General features: G+C 40.2%; 1 protein-coding gene across 2 annotated transcripts; it reads right to left on the bottom strand.

Moving 5' to 3' along the window:
- Positions 1–494: 494 nt before the first annotated feature.
- Positions 495–12,952, bottom strand: RB195_014376 (uncharacterized protein; the record flags this gene model as incomplete). 2 transcript variants are annotated; one of them, XM_013450305.2, is made up of 12 exons in its annotated part: positions 495–599; positions 802–854; positions 2,542–2,654; positions 2,780–2,892; positions 3,954–4,013; positions 4,077–4,172; positions 5,679–5,814; positions 5,885–6,007; positions 9,941–10,116; positions 12,567–12,651; positions 12,712–12,833; positions 12,884–12,952. In XM_013450305.2, 12 exons carry the CDS (start codon positions 12,950–12,952, stop codon positions 495–497), a joined length of 1,251 nt encoding a protein of 416 aa, XP_013305759.2. The 2 variants fall into 2 exon arrangements, with proteins under 2 accessions (XP_013305759.2, XP_064060503.1); XM_064204622.1 differs by lacking the exons at positions 12,712–12,833; positions 12,884–12,952 and having other exon boundaries at positions 12,567–12,602.
- Between the last annotated feature and the right edge of the window lie 12,013 nt (positions 12,953–24,965).

The raw sequence follows: 24,965 nt of genomic DNA, 5'->3' as shown, positions 1-24,965 counted from the left end.
CCAAAAGCATTTCGCTTCCAGTTCTCGAGAATAATTCTTGTTATGCTCATGACTGCCTAATCCATCGAAAATTCGGTTCGTGTTGTTCTCGTAATTATGGCGATTTCTTTCCTTCTCAATCTTCCTTTTCCTCTTTTTAGTTTTGATTCTGTGTTTTGTTCACTGAAACGTAATCATTGATGGGTTGTGAATATCCAAATCAGAACACGCGTAGGGCAACAAAAGTGCAGAAACCACACATTTTCGTTCGTGCAGTCCGGGTTTTTTTGGAAGCATAGAACACTGTTACAAATGGAAACGTGCTGGACGACATTGGGAAACTAGGTTTATTCTCAACTAAGTATAATTGTTATTTCACCCGTTACAATACAATAAACTGTCGCTGAGATTCACACAAAAGGCGAATATGTTGTGTGCCTCTCACAACAAAAAATGTTTTCGTTCGTACGAAAGTGTCAACACGAGCTAAAAGAAACTGTAATGAAGGAGCTTTCTCATAATTGCCACTCTTTGAGAACATCATCGTACACTGCGCCTGTGGTTTTAGCGATTTCAGGTGCCGATTGGCCCACCGTTTCCATTGGATTGTACATAAAAGTCTGAAGGTGGAAGATTGGACAAAAGTAGCTAGCATAAGCCGAAAAGAGATTTGAAATTTCCTCTATAGTTGTTCATTCATAATTGAAAAGTCAAAAGATGAAGAGTTGTAGACAATTTGTTGAAAAAATAAGACAGAGTTTTAAGAAGATCTTTAAGAAATAAAGGAAGCAAATTGCCTGAGAAAACCAAGAACTCCCTTACCCGGACACCTTCCTTTTGGACTGGACAGTGACAACTCGTAATGGGAGTGTACTCTGAAAAAAAGGTATGTAAAATTAAACTGCTCATGAAATGTCGGACATAACTGTCAGGCAAATATTGTGATGAAAAAATAAAATGTTATTGTTAGTGGAGTTTCGATCTCTACCAAAGATCGAACATACATTTTCATGAACTCGGCATTCTTTGATTTATAACTGGGAATTTGATCTTTTTCATAGTCCTTAGAGGCTCTGTGCATATTTCTGCCTGTTCCTAGCAATTTTAAACAAATGGAAAAAGGATACGATTTGTATAAAAACGTACTGTAATGCGATGAATAGGATAAAGGTTCAATCTGAAGTTATTTCTGCACGGGGATCAGGGGTTGTGAATGAAAGAATTCTTTCACTACAAAATACGCTTGTATCACTGCTCTTGTTATAATATAAAAGAGAAACCAACACGGGTATAATTTGAACACACGATAGTTTAGTTTATAACAGACGGAGACACGAGAAAAGGAGAAGAGGAGTGAGCCCAGACTGGGCGGTCTTTTTTTTCTTACAACATAAAGCGCAAAAGAATAGAAGAAGATTCGGTACGACCAAAAAAGCGCTGAAGAAAGTTAGTTCTTGAGGAGCCAACTCCCCTCTCTCATTGTAACGGTGTGTCTCTTCTCATCATGGAACTATGGCTCTCTCTCTCTCTCTCTCTCTCTCTCTCTCTCTCTCTCTCTCTCTCTCTCTCTCTCTCTCTCTCTCTCTCTTCCTTACCCCTTCATTTCACCGTCTTCATGCTAATTCTTTTCCTTTCGTTTCTTTCTCTACATTTTGTTTATCTGTTTCTTTCTTTGGTAGTTTTATGAAGTAGAGAATAAATGATTGTAATCAAGCGATAGTTGTAATTGTGGAACTAAATCGAAGAGTTCGAGAAATAAGTCTCGCTAGGAAAAAGGAAGTAAACATGGACTTTCAGCATCGCTTAATTAGTAACCTTGCCTACTGGATTCCCTCATAGCTTGGAGAAGAAGGTTAAGCATTCCACTGGCCAACGCTCGTCGCTAGGAGTAACGAACCCAAGATCCAGAGGTGTGGATGTCGAGGAGAATATTGCAACTGCGGAAATAACGAACTCGCGCTCATCAACTGCGAGTCCCTAACACAGTGTGGGGATCGTCTGTGAGCGACCACTGTTTAATGTTACCGTTACCGTAATGCTTTCGTTTCGTTTGTTCTCCTGATTTATCAAGCAAACTGACTGCCTTGTGGCATTATTCGTTTCATAGTTTTCTTTCCTCGAAAATTTGATGAATTTCTGTCTGTCGCGAACTGTGGGTGAGGTGGCTGGGATGGTTGCGGTTATCAGCTGATGACCGTTGATTAGAACTTACTGATAGCTTGCACCTCTTCCTTACCAACTATAACTGGGCCGCGAAAAGGGCAAGGGGAGTAAATTCTTGTGTTTGCGTGGAGGTAACGGTGAAAATGTTGACAATGGTACAATTCAAAGTGTCTTGATGTTTGTCAAGAAGTTTATTTTTAAGTGCTACAAATGCTTTCTTCAAATTTTTCCAAGAGCTATCTCAAGTGTTTATCAGTTCAGAAGACATCCATTGTTTTTTTTTTGCCTCAGGAAGAGGAGAGGTTGGGGAAGCAGAGGAGTTCAGGGATTTGGAAGGCCCGTGCGAAATTAATTGCTCTACTCATATAAAGCAACAGTTATGCGTTCTGAAAAACGTACGTTGAGTTGTCTTCTTTTCCTTGATGCAAATGTGTTTGAGTTGTGCTAGAGTGCTAGAAGATGCGGATGAGATGAGCCGATTACAGGAGCAGTAGACGGGGAATCGAAGGCAACTGCAACACAAGTAGTCTTCATAAAGAACTTTTATATAATGGAAGTAGGAAAACTTCTTCAGAGTCTCTCGAGAGATTTTCAGCAGAAGAACGTTTGTCAGGCCGGATGATCATCTGACAGTTACCTTGATAGCAGTGTGAGTATACTGACGATGTCGTTCAGGTAGGAATAGACCACGTTTAGCCCTTCTGCTTCGAGACTTTCTCGATCAAATGTCTCCCAGAAAGTGAGCACAACCTGAATCCTACGAATCTAAATACAAAGAAGAGAACTCATAAATGTTAGATCTTTCTTAAAATAATTCATGACGAACTGAAGAAGTGTGCAATAAACTTTCGTGCAGATTAGAAACAACAACTCTTTCAATAATTGGAAATGTTTACTTGATCGTAAGTATCACCAGTTAAATTCGACAATGATTAACTACTTGGAGATGTGATGTCAATAAAAATGGTTACGCAAAAAGCTTGGTTTCCTTTTTGTAGTATTTCAAGATTTTCAAACGTCGTCTTTTTTGACTTTTTTTTAGTTTAACAGCACTGACAACCATAACCTTTGCCTTGAGAAAGAATAGCTACTATACGACATCAGCAAGAATAGTGACGAACAGTTCTAACTTAACTTCTACAGTACAGTACAGTAGCCACGGTAAGCCTAAGCCTAAACCAGAAAACGAAAAAAGCAGATTTTCTTCGTAGCGTCATTCGTTCTACTCTATATCATTATAAGCAAATATAATTCGATTTCCGAAATCTAAGCCTCTAGCTTATTTCAAACTCGGGAAAACTTTCAAAAGCACCCATTTTCGAAATTAACAAAACTTAAACATACAACATGCACCCATCTGTAACATACGTCCTCACAACAGAAGTACTTCTATGGTTTCGCATCGTCGCTGCGGAATAGGAGAGTTTCAAGTTTATAATGGAAGTGGAGCGATGTTCATGGAATGCATCTTTGTTCCACCGACATCAGAATTAATTACTGTTTGCATTTGTTGGTATCAGATCTTCTTTTTAATGGAATCCTAACATTATCATGAGTCGTACAAGATACGGAGGGAGAACCCTGCAGGGGAGGAACCTTAGTCAGTTGGTCACACTTGACGAAGGACGAGCTCTTACAAATCTCACTCTTTCCATATTGTTAACTTGTAGAGAAATACAGAAAGCAAAGGAGCTGCGAAAAATCGAATGATAATAATAAGAAGTGCATTAAATTTGTACTATAATTCAGAACAATTACCATCACTTCGTTCTTCATTTCAGTGGGAATTCCGAAGTATTCAAAGTCCTCACCTGTAATGACTGCGACATAAGGTACATTGAAACTACGCTTATTAGAGCTCTCGTCGCATCCTGCAAAAGAAAAGCATATGAAGCTCAAGAACACCTCAAGTTAACAAATATTCATCGATTCACCCTCAAATTGCCGCGTTGAGCGCGCGATCCCGGTTTTTTGTCCACCACTGAAGGCTTTGCTTCGATACTCTGCCGGACATATTCCTTCTTCAAGGCCTATAACAACGACGTCTAACACTGAGTTACGTCACACCGGTTTGATTGGAAAATTTCGCATGCAGTTGTGTACGGAAAAGGGAATGACATTAGATGGAGAAAGGAAGATGTGACAGCGCAAGTCGATTTCGATGTGTTGAGTCGAATTGATGATGCCACCATTTCTTCTGTAATATTTGGCCGACAGCTGATGAACACGGATCTGAGTCGACAATCCACGCTTCTTTTAACGGGGGACGGAGCAATCATGCGAGCGCCTGCGCGGCCCGCGTTTCGAAGTATTAGTGCAGACATCCGCTGGCAAATGGGATTGATCCTCAAACCATTTGACTGGTGTTGGACATGGAATCCAGTACACCACTACGGTTGTCACGGAACGAATGAACGAAGGTATGCGCAGGAGGGGAGGAGCACGACTGCGAAACGAGGTTAGGATGCAAAGTGGAGGAAACAGTTTTGCCAGTGCTAGCCACTTCAAACTCACAATACTAACACCTTATTCCATGAGCTTAACATCATTTTATTTCTATCTTCTCTGCATTACCTCCAGCATGGACTGGGCCTTTTTCTCCGAGTGCCATACTCCTGGTCTTTGTTCCATTCCTCGTCACTTCTTGCCCCAATCGTCATTCGTGATCCACTCATTTAATGACAACTGCTAACTCGCCCCTTTTACCCCTTTTTCGATTGGCGTCATCACCTCATGTTCAACACTGACTTCGGCTCGCTCCCGAAAGTCATTGCAAGATTGCATACACGTGGAAAAATCTCAAGCCGTTCTGAACTAAAGTCGATCGCTTATTTCCAAGGAGATTGGTCAACGCCGTGCACTTTACCATAAATCCCTCTACCGAGCTGTTGTGCTGCTCGCGAGAAATTAGCGATAGCTGTTTGTTGGAAGATGAAAACGCGCTTTGTTGCACATCTCTGAGTTACTGGGTTTTGAAAAGGCAAAATATTCACTTTTGTGGTCTTTTGTTTGCAAACGGAGTGTCCAACACAAAGAGTGCTCAGATGCAACATATAATGAATTTGACGTGGTGAGGGAATCCGCAAAGAAAGCTTGCGATGTGGTTGTATCCGGGATGGTTACGCTCATCTCTCCTTAATCGTCTCAGAAAAGGTCCGCTTTTCCTGCGGATCCCTCTTCACGTTAGATTCGTGGTATGCTGCCTTCAAAGCAAATTTCGGTTTTCTTGTAGGTTTCAGTAAAGCACAGCACGAGGCTTGCTGTAACTAATTTTGAAATCATCGTGATGCTAACAAACAACAGAACTCCAAGAGGTATGTAAGAGATTAACTAGGAACAAGTCTACTTTTTACCCTTATAAAAACATAAAACAACAATCATTTCCTTACTTTACGATCGATTTTAAGAATTGGCCATATCAATCAATATCAATTTTGCGGCCCACTTTTTGACTTTTGTGGCAGATAGTCAAAGGCTTTCGAAATTTTGCGTAGCACGCATGTAGTTTACTGTAAAATCCTTAACAATTCTCAAACCTTTATAATTAAGTAGTTCATAGCGACCAGCACGAAAAAGGGCAATATGCGATCAAGTGCATTGCGTGTGATAAACATCCACCAGAAGCGGTAGTTATGATACGCAGTGAGTGGGCCCGGAATGATTTCGTACTGGCTGAAAAGGATAGTATCCAGGCATTCCATAAGCTGCATGGAATGATAAGCAAAATACCAAGGAATCTCACCCCCATCCTTCTTCGCAAGTTGGCTTCCATTGCACGTCGATTTCCCAATAGTTGCAAATTTTATACGCGACTGCTACGAGAATGCAGACTGCGCAAACAGTAGGTCGATTCTTTTCGAGGAACCTGTAAGAATAGACTTGGCAAATTTCCAGGGTCGTCGCTTTGGGAAAGTTCAACTCTTGCTGTCCTTTGAGACAATGTCTTTGTTTTGATGAGCACTCAAGCGGTATTAATAATATGGGGCATTGAGGGGAAATAATCGGTACTATCGACTGATTTTATTGCTTGAATCTAACGGCGGAAATAGAGTCCTTACACTACGGCGAAACACGAAAGAACACGAAAGAAGGGAGGAGAGACTGTTCACTGCGAAAAATTGGGGAAGTTTTATCCGGTCGATCCTCTGCGGGTGCTCTCTCCTCCATTTGCGTAATCATTTGAATTAAACTCTTCCACGGTTTTCTTTCATTGCGAAGTGAAAAATCATACGCTATGAGGGTCTGACGAGCTCGACCAATGGTATGTGGCAACCGTAGCCAAGCGATCCCCAGGATAACGTGAGCAAAGAAAGAGAATCCAATCAAGGCAACGTGCATGGTTTCATGGTTGTCATTATCGGCTTCCTCGCTGTTTTCGAATATCAGATGAGTAGTGCGTATTATGGACGCTCTGCCTTTATTTACTGCTTTGCGTGACTATTCTTGCTACTGTTTCAGAAGCGTAAGGTACATCCCTGTTGACTCGATGGCGGTCATCACTCCGCAGACTGCGGTCACCGGCGCGCCCACGTTTGTTTGTGATCATCTGCGCCAACTAAGAGCCAACAAGCAATTTGTTTTCGTGTGCTTCCTTCGTCTGTGCCGCCGTGGCGATTATTGTAGGGACAAAAGTCGAAGGACATCGTACCGTTAGTATGTGTTTGTTTCTTCCTTCACAGGCTTATTTTCGAGTACCCTAAATCAAAACACCGGTCTCGTAGTGAGTGTGAAACGACATAAAACGGAAAAGATAGCACGATATCTGTCTGATATCGGAGGACTACTAGTACCGGACGCTCCTTGTCACTAACAGTTTACGAGCCACAGAAATAGTAAGCAAGGGGCGGGTGTGGCACGTTAAGAGGTCTGCTGTGACCCCAGGGCTGCTGTGGTCAATGGTTCGAAACCGCCAACAAACACTTTCATCCCTCGGGGAAGGTAAATCGGTACAAGTCTTGTCAGGAGGATGAACTTGATTAGTCATTGGCTGGCTGCCGCAAATCATTTTATAGCCCGCAAGCGTTCCAAGACCTCAAGGATTACAAATTGCAGAAAAACGCGGTGCCCAAACCCCAAACGGATCGATACGCCTAAAACATTTTCATCCCTCTAGATGATCGTAGCAAATGTGAAAGGCATGGCGCGCCATCTGCTTCGTGAAATAAAAAGAGAGAATTCGCGTCCCTGATCAATTTTGAACATATCGATGCGCTCCACTTCAATTCAAAATCGTAGAAGGTAAAGGCAGCATACCAAAAAGGGAGTTGGGACCTCTTACCGAATGCATAGGGTAGGGGTGTAGTTCAGGAGCATGAGCGCAATCGTGGTCAATTATCCCTGTTTCTTGCCTAAAAGAACTCCCCAAAGAGTGCCTGGGAAACGGCCTTGTGAATGACCTCGCTGCCCTGTGGAACGCTATTAGGTGCGTTTTGTGATTGTGTGCCTGCGAAGTTTTTAGATGGAACCCTTGGAGCAAAGCTACGTCTATCCCGTCAAGTGCCACACTACCCTGGGTCAGTGTTTCGATAATCGTTCAGGGTAGTGAAAACAGAAACCCATCTACATTGAAAATAGTCACCGGATGTGGCGCGGCTGGTACATGTGCGGATAAACGTAGCATTGCTCCAATCATCCTCTGTTTAGGCCTCTGAAGACGGCGAAAAAGCCGAAACGTCAGGCAAATAAAAGGTTCCATTTAAAATCCTCGCAGGCACAGTATCAAAAAATATAGACAGAATATGCCGAGGTTTCAAGACAAGAGAACATTCGAACTGCTATTAAATACCTCCTGCGAAGGACTTAATAGCGTTCCACTTTTGCAAAAGCAAGTGCTCCGTTTCTTCTGTCGAGTGGGCTTTTAGTGGGAGTGTCGGTGTCTCTGCCAGTCACCGGCAGACGCGTTACGTTGTTAGGTGTGTCGTAGGGGGATCCGCTCCAGCAAATCTTTTCCTAGGCCGTTTTTCAGGAAATTAAAAAAGCTGACCTGAGCCAACTCCTACTTGCGCACCACACCTCATAACCGTATCTATTCCTATCCCATCTGACAATTTCTTTGCCGTACGAGGGACAATGTGCGGTGATGCTGGAGGACAGCATCGGAAAAGCTTGGTCGTCAATGTGTAGTGAACCCGTACTGTGGCCTGTACAGCGTGTTAGGGATGACAGCAGCTGTATCAGATCAACCTGTACCTACTTACCGACCCACGAGATTGAAAGCTTGTTGCTTTTGAGCAATATCGAACTGTCTTTCCGCACACACGTTGCGGTGATCACTCACTACTGTGCTCTACCTCAGATTCGCTACTAATTTTTTCCATAGTCTATGTACATGTATGGATGGTTCTGGGAGGAATGTAAAACTCATGCGAAGAAATACAAGAATCACTGCAGGATATAAAAACAGCGATGTACTGGAGCGTGTGGAAACGAAGAGAATAACTAAAATCTTTAAGAAAAATGGCACTCAGGTTGCTCACTGGTTGAAGTTTGCGCACTTCCCAAAAAAATTTCAAGAGAATTGAGTGGCGAGCAAGGCAATACCACTAAGCAGCTGATGTCAAACAAAAGAAGGCAAAATTTCAAAGCCTTGTCAATATAGGTCAGACTTAAAGTAAATCATGAAGTTCTGCTGATGAGATATGACGCCACTTGTGATATCGCGCACTAAAATAAGATTTCTACTCTTTACAGTTTCAAATAAATGTTTTTCTTTGACAATTCTGCGCTTTTCAACTTTTTTTGCTAGTTTTCCTTTCATTGGAAATGTCAAATGAATTTTATGCTGTTGTCAATTTAGTAGAGCTGCTTTTGTTGCAAAGAACCGCAAGGTTCCGTTACACCTGTGTCGACCAACGCTGTCAGTGAAAGGAATTAGTGAAAAGTGTTTTCCTTCTTGGGAAAAATGCGGGAGCATAGAAAACCGATGAGTATCGCACTATTTTAATGTTGGGTGCCGTCAAACTGGTAAGTATATAAGCAAAAATGTTTACGTAACAATTATAAACATTAGAAATTGCTGAACACAAATGTAATATAATGTAATGCGGAGTGATTTGATCTTGCAGAGTAGCGGTTACGGGACTAGGAACAGTCGGATGGAAACGGCAGGCGTAAGTGTAGGTGTGACTGCGGTGGGAGCCTGCTAGATCCACTCTGCGGATCTGACGGAGGTCCCCACCGCGGCACTTTGTGCGCAGCAGTCCCCGCATTTGCGTTGCCGGTGAGCTCATTTTGACCTGCAAACCAGTTATGTGTCACCGTTGGAGCCCATTGATTAGTTATTTCGTGGAAACGTCAGTAATAGGATGCAGTTATAGAGTGCACGCACAAATCGATCCCACATTCGATAAAAACCTATGGAATTTATTTATTTGAAAACACCCACGGATGTGCAAAACAAAAACAAGAAAGAGCACAACTCACTAGAATTCAGCTTGAATTCTTGTGGGTTGGTCGTTCTTCTGCCACAGAAGGTAGAAATATTCACATGAAATCGTTTTCCCATACGTAGAACGCACCAGTAAAAGCATTGGTTACCAGGTTTAGGTGACCAGCTCGACCTGGAACGGACGAGTCCGCCAGGGGCGCTGGGTGAAGGGTGGGGGGACCTCAAGCGGAAAGGGTCACTAATTTTGCTATCCTTGAACGGTAACCACTACTAGGAAAGAATAGGCATCCATCATATATAATAACGAAGTCAAAAAAGAGCTCAAAGAGGGAGGATCCCAGCTAGTCATGGAGAAAGGAGGAAAAAGAAAAAAGCTAAAGCTCTGAGCTAAAAGATTCCGAGCGCACTCACTTTCGTGCCTTCAGAATTGTTCCACCGTGAAATGTCCTCAGCAAACGTTCTGTGGTGGCCAACACAATAAGGAGCATTGAAGAAAACATTGCGCAGTTGCTTTCTGTGAGGATAAGACGAAAGTAGGAGAGAAAAAGGTGATAGATCGGCAAGAAGTGGTAGTAGTCCATGTACACCTGAAACTAGATGCAAATCGATGAGAATTGTCGGAGCTCTTCTTCTTCCCAACTGTTTCTCAGCGAAAATGTGGAACATTTTTATAGAAGCAAATGTACTTCTGTGCTTGTTTCGTTTTTCCAGTCAATTTTTCAATTTTGAATCGATTAAGATTATTTTTCTAAGTGTGTTTGATACCATTCGACAACCATCCTGTTATCTTTTTTCCTACGATAATTTAATTTCACTTCCTCTTAGCAGTTAAGAAGTTTCCTTTGCATGTCTTTTGAATGCCAAGCGATTTTTTTTCGTAATGGGATTATTTCTAGGCTTATAAGATCTGCATGTCCATTTTGTGTGTAGCACTTTGTTTCTCACTGTTGATTCTTCTGCAATTCGTAGCTCCTTTCGTATGGCAATGTTTAAAAATGGAGAGGAAGAAACATAAACAAGATGTGTTTATTATGGAATTTCAAGAATTCTTTGAGAGCAAGTAATTTTAAACAGAAACTGTATGAATTTAGATGAATTCTGGTTCTGCGTACCTTTTCGTTCATTTCTACATTTTAGCCTAATTCAGCTGCTTATCGAAATCAACAGAGTGACATGACACAACAGAGTGACATAAAGAATAAAATTTCAAAACAATCACTTCTTAACACCCTGAAAAATTTTCGTGGCTTTATCTTTAAATTTATGTTATCAATAACGTAATTACTTATTAAAAATACTAAGTTTTTTCTTACTCTTTTTGACAAAAAAAAGTACAAGCAACGCATAGTCACATCGTAGGAATTACCGCGACAGCTACAGCACTTCTTTTGTGTTTCCACTTAAACCAACTAGTACAGCACAAAATTGAGGATGTTGGGATTTCTCTACGAATATTGAAGGTTGACGATGTAGTTCCCGATAGTATTTATTACAGTAAATACATAAGTATAGTATATAGTATAGCGATGTAGTAGGGAAGCAGATCAATGTGTTTCGTGTAGGGGTTTTATGGAATATGCTTGTAAAAAGATAAAGGATTTAACAACAAACATAACATAACTTACATAACAAAAGGAAGCAACTCTAAAAAAATTTTTAATAAATGAATGTGGTTGTAACAATTTTCCAAACGGAAAAGAGAATCTTTATATTCTAGCTGATTTCCCAGGTCCACTGGACGAACTGACGAGGTTATTGTTTCCATATTTCCACAATTTATCTTTTTGTTCTTTTTTGAACAATCTTTTCTTTAAAAAATATTCATCGGCGACTAATCATGGCAAATGGCAAACAAGCTGTTAAGATCGAAAAGAACTGCATTCATAACGTGTGGCTGAATTTGACAAATTTTGTACCCAGACATTTTCTCGGTCTTGAGAGGATCACAATAAATCCTTAATCATCAATTCTTGCCGGTCACCTTACAAACAATGGCGGGTGGTGAATGTTATTCATCACTGGGTTCGGAATTTTCAATTTGGGTGTCGATGTTTTCCTGATACGATGTCGTTTGTGTCTGACGCCGTGTGAATGGTTTACGAATGAGCTTCACAACTGGCCGCCGAACCATGAGCGTTTGTTTCACTTTGCAGGCTTGTTCAGGCGCACAACAGCGCTTGAGAGATAAAATATGACCCATACAATTCTGCAGTGATTCTGCTGTAGTATTCTGCATTTTTGAGTTGCACTGCAGTTACAATCGTCTCAGAAGAACTTGACCTGCTATGCGCAAGCGGTTTGTCTTGCGCTATCGAACCGCCGCTCATTGTTGTAGTCCTGTTGGAGCTAGAGAGGGTCCCACCGTGAGCGCAACCATTTACACAGTGTATCACAAGTTGTCGCTGTTCTTTACTACATGTTCAGTCAGCACTTTGTGTACCCGTAGGCTGTATTGAGCATATTAGCAAGAAAATAATGCTAAGAAAAGAGCAGACGCATAGTGGTTGCCAAATCTGCTGACGTGGATGCAGCCTACTATGAGTCATGTTCAACAACATCTTCCGAAACTCCGTTCACATTCTTACAACAAGTTCAAAGTGGGTTAAGATAAGTTTTTTGCAGTGAATATTCGGTACCATTGCGTCGTTGTTACCTATGGAGGCAGTTGGAGGCTACGATGAGGAACTGTTATCAATTGTTTTAAAAGACACAAGTTTTTGCTACTCAAAGAACTTAGTTCGAGGCTACAAGCCGAAGAATTTATCAAACTACAGTGGAAAACTAAATATCGGAATGAGGCGTGAAAATATTAAAACTAACTAGGATAAGCAAGAAAAAAATCCTTTCTTTTATTTCACGTCATCCAGTCAACTCCTGAAGGGACTTCCATCGGCAGGTTCAACTATGAACATTCGAAATATCATAGTTTTATCACTTGAATACGAATACAGTATAACCTTACTTGGTCACTCTCAGTAAATTCAACTGTTTATACGTAAAGAAAATAAAATTTCAGAAGATTGCTAACTGCACTCACCGGAATTGACATTACTGCAATGTAGTTCACTGCCATGACCGTATCAATCACAGCCAATATTCCAAAATAAAAAACTGACGATTTTCTGTTGAAAAACTGTGGTTAACTCAGAATAGTAGAACAACGAAAAGTGCAATTGTGGTACCTTATCGATTGATTCAGTAGAAATACTAGAGTAAAGAATGTATTAAATATAATAGAGAGAATGGCAATGAATGTTGCAAAGACGCCGATCAAGTAGATCTTCACCTCCACATGTTCGGTACCCTGGAGTGATTAGTGTAGTTTTGTGTATTTTCTCCCGTTGAACTACCTACGATATATGTGCAGTCGGTGATGTTCGATTCGTAATCTTCATAGTCGGCTCTCTTCAAAGCCTCTTCCATAAATTTAATCACCAGAGGCTACCTGAAATTTCCTTAAAATGTCAAGGAACATTTGCATTGGAAATGTGAAGAGAGAAAAAGAACAAGCAGAAAATATGTACAATTACGATATATGAAGGAAAACGTTTTTTGAATTACGATATTTGAAGGAAAACGTTTTTTGAAAGTTAGCAGCGGCACAAGAATTGAGGGACATTTCTTCAACATTTCGTACGTATTCGAGTTCGATTCGCAATTACTCGATTCGTTACGCAACTGGAGTAATTTTTGTACATGGCCAGAAAATTGTAGAGAGCAGAATTTTCTCTATGTTAATCAAGACGTTCAATTATAGTTTGCGTTCATTGAGAGAACCAGGAAATTTACAGGAAACATGCTTGCAGGGTGTGTGAAATGGCGCTACAAAAAAACTGCAGCTTAACTAGTATATGAAAAGCAGTGATGGTTACTTTCATTAAAAAGTAGAGGATAAAAACATTGCACGCGCTTTATTTTGGCTAGGAATCAGGGCAAGTTCTTTCGAGGAGTGGCGTGAAGGTGCCAATGCTCTTTTGGACTAGAGGAGAAAACGTTGAGACACTACTGTAATTAGTGAACTATGCTACCATCTGCAAAATCATATTTGAGCTCGAGCACAGAATTGCACAGAATTACTGAAAGAGGTATGGAAATAAAAGAAAAAAACCTACAAACGGGAAACAAATGAAAAAGGATGAAGAGCACTGCTAAAAGAGCAAAGATAATCGCAGAGGCATTGCATTTTTCACAGAATGAATGTCAGGATTGGAAGGAACATGGAGGAGTTTTGAAAAGAGGGAAGAGAAAGAATCAAGTTAAGTAGTGTGAAAAGCTTGCCTGACTCGAAAATTTTGCAAGACAGCTGCAAGAGTACTGGAAATGATTACAAAGTGGTTGAAACAAGAGTTGCACCGACAAAACCAATAGCCCTTGTCCGATTAATCCAAAAGTAATTAAAGCATGCTACAATGGTCCATTAGGCTGTTCACAGGAAATTCGCATATGCCGGCTCAGGATTAGCTAGTTCTGTAGGAATGAGCATATTGCTCGTAGTCATTCATTTGGAAAATATAAAAAATGAGCACCAAAGACGGAGCATTTGAAAATGTATTTTCTGAAGGCGTTCATAGAGGTGTAACGTAGTATACAAAGTAAAATATAATTGATTATGTGAAAATATAAAGTAGGTGTGCGGTTTTTATTACGAATAAAAAATGGAGGAGAGGAGTGAGAAGACGAATCCCTAAGTAATTGCTTCACAAATCGTTGTAAATAGTACTCTTTTTAGTTCACCAGTACTGCTACTAAGCACTTGAATGTTGGATCATTCCATAAATAATGTCTAGTTTTCAGGTGCACAGCAGGAGTATCTTTCGCGAGTACATTTGAGATAAGAAAAGTTTGATTTTGAAAAATGAATGGGATGATTACATTGCATTATTTACTGTATGATACAGTACCTGAAGTTATCGTAAAACAAAAGTGACCAAACCTATTCTAAAGTAAGAACTACTTCTTTCTGGTTTTCTTTCCTGCCAAAATCTTTCAAGTACACAGGAGTACCATTTCGGGAAGTAAATGTTGGGATAACTAGTATTGGAGAGCGCTCGCGACCAAAAATCTGCTTCCTTGTCTTTTTATTATCCAAAAATTTAATTGAGCGTAAAAATGGACAAATTCAACACGACACGCGAAAGCCAGCAAGCAGTGGAATTATTTAGGAGGAGAGCGTACACGGTTAGTCGGTTGTCTTTGCAAGACCTTTCGGAGAAGTATTCTTCGAGCGCAAATAACATGAGTCCGAACGCCGATTGTTAGATGCATTTTGTTTTTTAGCGAAGAGAGGCGGAGCGAAGCGTTTGACAACTGGAGTGAATGTTGTTAAGGACTAGAGAAAAGAGGTAATGGTAACAAAAGCTGCCGAAGTGACATAAGTCGTTCTCGAATGTGAGCGATATTTCTCTGCCGGACTTTGTGACAATCCTTCAAGCTCATGTAGTCATTGCGTGATTTAGCTTAACCTAATAGGTAGATATAAAAGGTTAGACAATACTATGGGAGTCTATTAAATTGTTGTTGATTATTTGCTCTTCGAGCTATTCTAGCGATTCTAGCCCTGCATTTCAGGCGAGTATCCTTAGAAATTACATGTTACCCGGAAGTTGTGGCTTAGACGACGGCCGCGCACTGTTAAACATCTGGATCTCATTCCAAATCCCCACTCATTTCGAAATCAATTTGGTTCGGTCCCACATATCTAGAAAAGGCGCCAACAGCTTGCTTTTGTATAGTTTGGTTCAACCTCTCCGCTCATCTTTCCATTGCCTGCGCCGATCGCAAATTGAAAGAAAGAGCAAAAAAGGTAAAAGGATAGTCGCTGTCAATTTGTTAATGGTTCTTATTGGTTTCGTTCGTATTTCAGAAGAAACAAAATATGTACATCTCTATCACTCACTATCTCACCAATTTGCCTTATGCGGCAAGACGTTACAGGACTATAGCACCTCTTACGAGGCACTGGTAGATTGTTTTACATGAGAAAATGCATTTGTGCACAAATAATGTACTTATGGGAAACCACGGCTTTCGCTAAATGGGTATATAACTGGTTTTTGAAAAGGACGCATTTCATCTCAATTAGATGAGTGCGAATGAGCAGTGAAAGTACCGTCAATATCCAAGAACATGTTGAAGTGCACTTGAGTGTTCAGGACAGCTCTCGGACACAAAACTACGAACACAAATGCTGCCGGTCATTCTTCGATGTGAATAGTGTCGCTTGCAAATTTCAATTAAACCACACAAAACGAAGCAATCGCAGATAAATGAGCTGTGTAGTTATGGAGTAGAACCGTTTCATTAGTGGATTTTTCATATCTATCTGTTCATCATTTGTTACAACGAAGAGCGTCGCGGGCGATCTGGACAGTCTACAGTACACATTGGATCGGATTGTATAATTGACTTTTCAAATTAAGAGTTAATGGAGATTCTATTTGAGGAGATATTGGCTTTTTGACACACCATTTTCGCTCTGAAAATGACTACTAGTCATGACCTCTGGAGTGAATGAGAACTAAAATAAATATTGGAAAGAATGAATTAAATTTTTAGACGATTTTCTGCGTTTGTCATTATCTAATATAAAGCCATGGGAAGAACCTAAGCGGTTCCACCAATTGTTCTTTTGCATACTTTCGCCTGCTATAGAATGACGGGAATTTAAATCCGAACAAAAGATGGGAATTCTGCGCCGTTTGGATTGGCCGTAATTTTCCAGACAAGGAAACTGAGTTGAAAGTGACAAGAATAAGTAACGATATTTACGAAGAATGATGTTTCAGAAAGTTAAGAAGGAACAGTCTAATACTAAACGGTCATAAATTCCCAAAGTCCGAAATTTCAGCCATGCATAACTGCTGTCATCAAGAACGACATACATACTTATGAAGTATTGATTTTAAAAACATTGAACTTTGAACTATCTTAGTAGGCCATCTTTTAGCCCTCAACAAGGATGTTAAATGCCAGCAAGTGTGGCGTAGGACTCAAAATTTTTGAATTCAACAACAAGCACATTAATCGGGAACCAACGAATAGAATATAAATATTTGTTTGTGACGGCACCATCCATGGAAGACAGCAATAAAAAAGACAGAACGTATCATTAACAAAGAATCAAATGTATGCTCATACATAGATAGACACAGTTATCACGGTGATTCTTCGCCAGAAAACGAAAAACTCTGGTCCACGTTGTTTTCCGTTTTTTTCTATAGTGTTATTGGTTTGGATCTATATCATTGTATGTTGACATCAGTCAACTCGTAATGACGAGATCTACCTAACTAGCCTACTCAGAAGTTTGAAAATCCTTTCTGAAAGCACTTAATTCTCAACACACAAGCGGCTGCAAATTAGGAGACCAGAAATGACATTTGGTGCAAACAAAATGCGAGAAAGGTGAAGTTATAGGCGCTGTCCTGAACATTTTGGCACTCCGTACTTTGGTGTACTTGAGAGTCCTAATATTTTCGAAACTTCGTGGAAGTAGTACACTTCAATTTGATGGAAAAACTTGGCTTCACGGTTAGAAAGCGAGATGATTTACAGAAATAAAAGATAAAGAGGAAAATATGTGGCTGCCTTGTCCCTGTCAGATGTAAGTGGATCATCGACAACATAAGAAAAGTCTTAGACAATTTCGCTGAGCACACATCATTTTTTAGCCATAAAATCCAAAAAAATACTCATAAGAAAATAAAAGTATAAAGTTTAGTAAAGTTGATTCTCTTATTAGCTATTAATGAACGAATGGTACAGCGCAATGCTCTCAACGTATATGACAGAATTCTAGAGAATAATGAGGATCATATTATTAAGTGACTCTTCTAAAAAGTTGCTTTGTAAACTAATGTTCCAGTGTCTACTACAGAAAGCGCAACGAAAGTTTCCTGTGCCTTCGAATAAAGATTCAGAAATCGACAACGAATCCATGTTGTCAGCGGCCTCCTAGGAGCTTTGACTAGATCCTCAGCATCGCAGCGATTCTGGTAATCGCGTTAGCTCTAGCACCTGAGACAATTCGGCAAATAGAAGAGAGGCGACTGAACCAACAACTACCAGGCGGACACTACACTAACTACTTCTGGACATACATTCGTTTCTTGTCCTTTCATAATAACAAAGAGCGATAAGAAACGAGCTTCTGGAGTCAACAAAGTTTAGGAGTCGTCAAGAAATCCACGACTCAATCACTTTGGTATTAATTCTGTATTGTCTAAAAAAGAAATTTTGGCAGTTTTTCTTGTGCTGAAAGGGTGAGACAAGATGTTCTGCTTTTTCTCCTTTCTGTGTGATTATAATGGTTTACTTTCTACGGTGTTTTTTCCTCTAAGTTAATAAAAGATAGTACTAAATGTGTTCCTGAAGAGGAGCAAATCACTGTAAGAGTTTGCTCGATCATGGTGTGATTCATATTTCCGTAAGGAATAGGCTGTTTGCTTGTTGAAAGACCTCATCGAGGTCCTTAAACAAGCAAACAGCCGACTACATCTGCGTGGGAAAACTAGTTAATATGGTGTTTGGTTAACTTTGATCATAGCTGCTAGTTATTAGCTTGTGGATGTTCCTGCTAATTGTGGCCAACGCCCCCTGTCACCTAAGGGAGCTTTAAAGGCATCAACCCACGAATCTGAGGTGGTGCAAATTTCAGGTGGAGGATTCGTATACAAGATGGGAGACTATGGAGAGGGGGGGGGGCGGTTCCGTCCATTCCTTCCTAACTGCCGTAAAAAACGGCCCGGAAGATGCGGCGCCGCACAAGGCTGGCGCGCTCCAGTCGAACTCCCTGTAGAAAATAGTGCGCCACAACGCCTGAAGCCGTATCTTCAGGGCCATTTTTTTCAACGGCAATTAGGAAGAAATGGACGGAATCACCTTCCTCCCCATAATCTACTATCCCCTATAAGAATACTCCACCTGAAATCCGTACCACCTCAGATTCGTGGGGTGATGTCTTTAAATTGCTACTTTACAAGCATTATTGCCTTCGCTGTTCGTGAACATCATCACGCAATTTTTCTCATTTGAGAGAAAATATGGTACTAAAAAAGGCATGGAACGACGAGTCAAATGATAGCCTTTGAAGTAAATGAGTGGGAGAGTGCTGTGATTTTGGATGAATGATCTAGATGAAAATGGACTCCCAGTAATGCTGTGCAGGATCCCCATTCGCCGAAACCCCGCAAAAAATCGGAAACAGATAGATTAACCCAAAGTGGTTAAAAATTTTTGTCAAAGTCAGAATTGAAATAAGTCCTTTTTCTTTTTTCCCGCAGCGTAGCGGTAAGAGGTAATTGCTACGCCTTCAATGCTAACGGTTCGGTATCGGCGAAGACCAACCAGGACCCTCGTCCATCCAACGTCGATAAATTGAAACAGATTAGTCTAAGGACGAGACACTAAGATGATACTCCGGCTACCCCGCTCAGGTCATTGTTTATTCGACTGACGCGTTCATAAACTTCTGCAAGATTGAATTGAAGTCAGACTACTGCGTGCATTCTGAAAGGATTGAACAGTCAATGTCGCCCTTCCCCTTTCATTAACCCCCAGGAAACGTACTGAATCGAGGAATTGAAGAATGCAAAGAAGCTCCATCGAGACAATTAGTTGAATCAATTGAAACAGCTCAGCAGAAGAAATGTTTTAAAATTTGTGATTCACCGCTCTACCTTTAAGAAAGAAGAGCTGTAGTTTTGTGTGGTAGTTTCTGTAGTTTTCGCTCATATTGTTCGAAATCGCTTCATAACTGAAATGTGTTAGTACTAAAAGAGTAAGGAGGCAACAAAGAGTTCTATCTTGATCTCTCCGTGAAAGGCTGAGCAGAGGTTGAAGCCGAGAGGGAAATTATCTCACAGAAGACGTACGCGCCACTTCGCTGGAATCCACATCTGCAAGTGAGTCAGTGCTGAGCCGACAGAAATGAGATGAATGAGCCAAGCTGGTTTCCGAGCCGAGACTAACAACTCCCGAAAAGTTCACTTGGTCCCAACGGCGTATGTCGCTGCCCATTAGTCATCATCATTCATGTTGCGATGCTGATTATTGGCTAACAGCAACTCTACGCATACATCAGAGTTCCAGCTACTCATGGGAAAGCTTTTCATTCCTATCTAGTTCTAGTTTTCCGTTAGTTGGAGAGGGTAAAGCAAAAGACTAACAGAACTAGTAGAAGTGTTCCGGTGATGCGAACTTCTAAGAGTACTCTCCACCGCTTATAACCCACGTGTTATAAGGACTTTATCGTAAAGGATAAGGTGTGTTGATCAATCTTTATAGAGATGCCCTTACGCGTTTGACTTCAATTCGGAGTTGTTTGAGCTTTATGAACGCGTGCGCAGCCTTAAAGGCATCAGATTTCAGGTGGAGTATTCGTACGCGGGATCGTAGATTAAGGAAACGGGGGTGATTCCGTCCATTTCTTCCTAATTGCCGTAAATAAACGTCCCGGAAGATGCGGGTTCGAGCGTTTCGGCGCGCTACTTTCTACAACGAGTTCGATTGGAGCGCCTTTCATAAAACAGCCATACAAAATTGGCACTTTTGGTCGAAACCTAAGTACAGAATTTGTCGCTGCCATTTATTTGCGTGAATCTGACCCGAACGTGTTCTAAAACCTGCCATCTTTTGCGTTGCAAAAGTAGGAAAACGTTAGCGCGAAGATCCGCAGAAGGACCTCTCATCTCAGAAAACTTGTTTCGCGGAAATGCGATGAGAAAAGGCTACTTTCAGCGTCTGAACATCGAGGTCATAGAGATTCGTGCACATGAGAGTCTCAGTAATAAATGGTCTCCTTGAAGAGCTCTCCAGCAAAAAATGAAATTGGAAGGTGGAAAAGAGTTTTCATGGCAATAAATCATAATTGATGTGATCCGCGTGCGTTTAAACATAACCTAATACACTTCGGATCGTATAAATATTACAATTCTGAACAGTTTTGTAATGAATACAGGTCGTCAAGTGCCCAACTTACCTTTCTTGAAGTGAATCAGTCATTTGATTGCCATTTTATTTTGTCGCATTACCACTCGCAATTGACATTTGACATTTTCTGACATAATTTCATATTCAATAATCTTATTGTTGACGCAGGAGTATTTAAAGGCATCACCCCACGAATCTGAGGTGGTACAGATTTCAGCTGGAGTATTCGTATACAGGATCGTAGATTAAGGAGAGGGGGAGGGGGTGATTCCGTCCATTTCTTCCTAATAAAAAACAGCCCGAAAGATACGGCTTCGAGCGTTCCGGCGCGCTATTTTCTACAACGAGTTCTATTGAAGCGCTCCAGCCATGTGTACACGCCGCATCTTCCGGGCCGTTTTTTTACGCCAGTTAGCAAGAAATGGACGGAGTCACCCACCTCTCATTAAAGGCATCACCCCACGAATCTGAGGTGGCGCAGATTTCAGGTGGAGTATTCGTATACGGGATGGGAGACTACGGAGAGGGAGGTGATTCCGCCCATTTCTTTCTAATTGCCGTAAAAAACGGCCCAGAAGATGCGGCACCGCACAAGACTGGCGCGCTCCAATCGAACCTCTTGTACAAAATGGTGAGCCAAAACGAATGAAGCCGTATCTTCCGGGCCGTTTTTTTACGGCAATTAGGAAGAAATGGACGGCCCCCTCTCCGTAGTCTCCCATCCTGTATACGAATACTCCACCTTAAATCCGTACCACCTCAGATTCGTGGGGTGATGCCTTTAACGGATGAGTGTCTACTGTCGACGAAAAACAAATCCATCACATTTTTCGTCTTTGATAATCAAAATTATAGGTGCAGTAGAATCGCTAATTCTTCAAAAGAAGACGAAGAAGATGCAGATCCGCGTCTTTTTCGTCTTTTTTCGTAACAAACCTCAGCTTGATCTCTATTATAAAATCTACACATGAAAAGATTCGTGTGTGCGAGTTGTATCGATTGGGTATAAGTTGACCTCTTAAATCCTACCACTGACATACTCTTTAAAAAAATTACCTACGGCTACACATTAGCAAGAGTCCGAGATAAATGCGCCTCAAGGATATACGAGTTCTGACGTAAATATGTTTCTCGAAAAATAAAATTATAGTTACATACTTGTAATCTACATATCTACTATTTGTTGTTTGATGCTCTTGTCTCTTGATTTTCTAGCTCAGCAGAATTTTCAGTTTTTTTGCAGCTAAAGTTATAACTTCGGTGTTTTACATAACTTATTAGTTACTTACATCAGTTTGTAAGTCGCTAACAAGTTAGGTTAGCCTTCTTTCGGGACAACACAATGTAGAGCTGTCTTTGTCCTCTGAATTGCTCCGATTTGTTTTTATGATATGTGTTATTTGCGGGTAGTTTTGAATAAGTAAGGATGAAAACTTTTCAAACGATTTTACAAGTAACTCATTTTCCGGCGGAAATTCCTTCAAATATCTAGTGGATATGTGTAATCAAGAGGAAGAGATCTATTGAATGGTGTTATATTATTTTTTGACTCGATGACTTTATTTTAGTTTAGAAAAGCAGAGAATGGAGATAGAACCAAAAAATAAAGGCAACTAAAGAAAATAAAACAGACAATTCTAAAGAATATTGCTCTGTAGATATTCTATTCCTTTTAAGTGTAGTAATCAATACGGTAACACAGCGGTAGCTTGATGCATGACCTACTGTATCTGGTGGGTCAACGTGCCTAAATAACAATAATCTCCCATGGAGGCTGAAGGACTTGAGATAAAAACTTGGATAATACAGACGTTTTTGAAATCAACATCATTCAATAGATCTCTTCCTCTTGATTAAACATATCCACTAGATATTTGAATGAATTTCCGCCGGAAAATAAGTTACTTGTAAAATCATATGAAAAGTTTTCATCCTTACTTATTCAAAACTACCCGCAACTGACACATCATAAAAACAAATCGGAGCAATTCAGAGGACAAAGACAGCTCTACATTGCGTTGTGCCGAAAGAAGGCTAACCTAATTTGTTAGCGACTTGAAAACTGATCTAAGTAACCAATAAGTTATGTAAAACACCGAAGTTATAAGTTTAGCTGCAAAAAACTGAAAATTCTGCTGAGCTAGAAAATCAAGAGACAAGAGCATCAAACAACAAATAGTTCCCGAGCAGATTTTTTAGGAAAATAATTTTTAAGCTACTAATTTCAATCGTTCCCGAAGTTGAAATATGTGGTTTTAGTCGACTTTTCAACATCTTCGAAGTAATGATATTAAATCTGTGAGAATAATCAAACTGTTCGCACTGGTATGTAGATTACAAGCATGTAACTATAATTTTGCTTTTCGAGAAATATATTCACGTCAGAACTCGTATATCCTTGGGGCGCATTTATCTCGGAATCAGCATTCTTAATTTGTAGCCCCATGCAATTTTTTGAAATTGAATTTAGATCAAATTTAGGTGTTCTTTTGTCTTCTGTCGAAGAATTAGCGATCCTACTGCGTGATACTCGTCGTGACAAAAGATAAAGAAGGAAAGAAAAAAAAACCAGAAACTGGCTAGGTCTAGACAACTGTTCTATACCAAACAACAAATTTTGACATGGCGCAGTGTTCCACCCGGAGATTAATCTAGAACTGAAGTTCCCGAAAAAAGTGAGTTGAAGTGAAGGAGACAAAGATATTGAAATTCTTCATTTCGAGTTGTGTCTGTGTCTGTCATGAAATGTGCCTTGGAGGAAGCATTTGGAAAAATTTTGCAGATTTGGGTTTTCTCCAGCAGTAGATAGGGTATAACCTTGGATTCTTAAGGAAATTATCTACCAAAGCAATCCTTACAATGAGGACAGTAAATGATTAACGAGTGATTATATTCGAATTATGCATTATGTTTCACTACGCGAACAGCTGTAAAAAAATAATCTCGATTAGCTTTGAAAACCATATCATTCGAATACAAATGCTGTGACGAGTTAGATTTTTTGCAAATCAAGAAGCATAGTATTGAAATAGTCGCATAAATTCTAAAATTTAGAATATGAAATATTAAATTTTATGAAAAGAAGGTGTTATAAGAGAGTGAGAAAATCAATTCGGAGGAAAACAAGCATTGTAAACTAAAGTACATTATGTGTTTTAAGAGTTCTCCATAGGTTATTTTAATTTCAACTCTGTTCTAGAGATTAACGGAGGTGCAAAGTAGACATGAAATGAAGGGGCTAAAGACGAAAAGTGGGATTTTCAAACTTTGCGCTACTCTAGTGTACGAACGGGGTTCGTCTGTTCATATGCAACACAAATTTCACAAAATTCAGACACAGTTGTGCTCAATTTCGATTTGATAGGATGTAATGATAACTTCTTGCCTTGCAAGAAACGTTCAAAGTAAGGACGAAACGCTATTTTTCACAACAGTTAAAATTGCACAAATAACTAAAAAAAACAAATAAGCAATTTCATGGACTTGCCTACAACAATTTCTTGCTGTTCTGACCAGATGTGGAAAATTCAGTCTATGAACACTTTCTCAACTAACTAATCTATGTTATGTTCCAATTAGTGCTTTTTGGCGCATATTTGAGGTCATTTTGCTCCTTTCTCAACAATATGTCGGTTATCGTATGGATCTCAAAGAGAGCAATCTAATGATATATGAGTTGCCCTGAAGTTTTTATTTTATGAGCAGTTATGAGCAAGCGACGGTGGCCGACGGTGCCGCCCGTCACTCACCGTCGGTTTTTCAATGTTCATGCATTGTATTGTGGTTGCTTCGCAGGGCAAACAGATCATGCTAATTATTCTGTTCTAAGTCCATCTGTTTCCAAATTTAAAAAAGGGTGCTTTGGATTTTCGACACCTCCGTAACCTATGTAACCATCTGCGTCTTAAACTCTATCTGCCACTGGAGAGGGCGTAGACCGAGAACAGCTCAGAGAAAACTTCACATCTTCAAAACAAACCTTCCTGGAAAGAAGAGCAGAGCTTATAGAGAGGAAGTGCTGTCTTATTATGTAAAGCTTCTGGGCAGCAGTAGACAACACGTGTGAAAGCGGAAGAATGTACGAAAGAACAACTCTGTCGTCAAGAAGGGCATACTCAAGGGATCAACTACGGATATCGCAAGAACATTGCATATGAAGACTTTTCGGAGGCTCTTGTACAAAAAACAATAGTCATCTGCCTTTAAGAGGAACGAAACAGAAATTCGATGTTCTTTTTTTGAGGCGCATTGCTTCTGCTATTTTTTCAAATATCTTAACTTAAAAGCAACATCTAGACAATTAATATGTGCTTGTTACTCATTAATTCTGCAAACCACTTTCGAAAAAACTTCTGATTTTTTATCCAATTGAACCACCAGATAGCTGCTCAAACCAAGGTATATGCTAGCAACAGAGAACTCAGGACTTCTCAATATTGTGCACAGAATGAGGCACCAAATTTGAAAAATGTTCGGAGATTTAAAAAGACGATAACAATGTTCCTCA

The sequence above is a fragment of the Necator americanus genome, chromosome V (genome assembly GCF_031761385.1).
Source record: "Necator americanus strain Aroian chromosome V, whole genome shotgun sequence".
NCBI lineage: Eukaryota > Metazoa > Nematoda > Chromadorea > Rhabditida > Ancylostomatidae > Necator > Necator americanus.
Note: the sequence above shows the minus strand (reverse complement) of the source record. Positions and strands in the feature narration are given on the sequence as shown.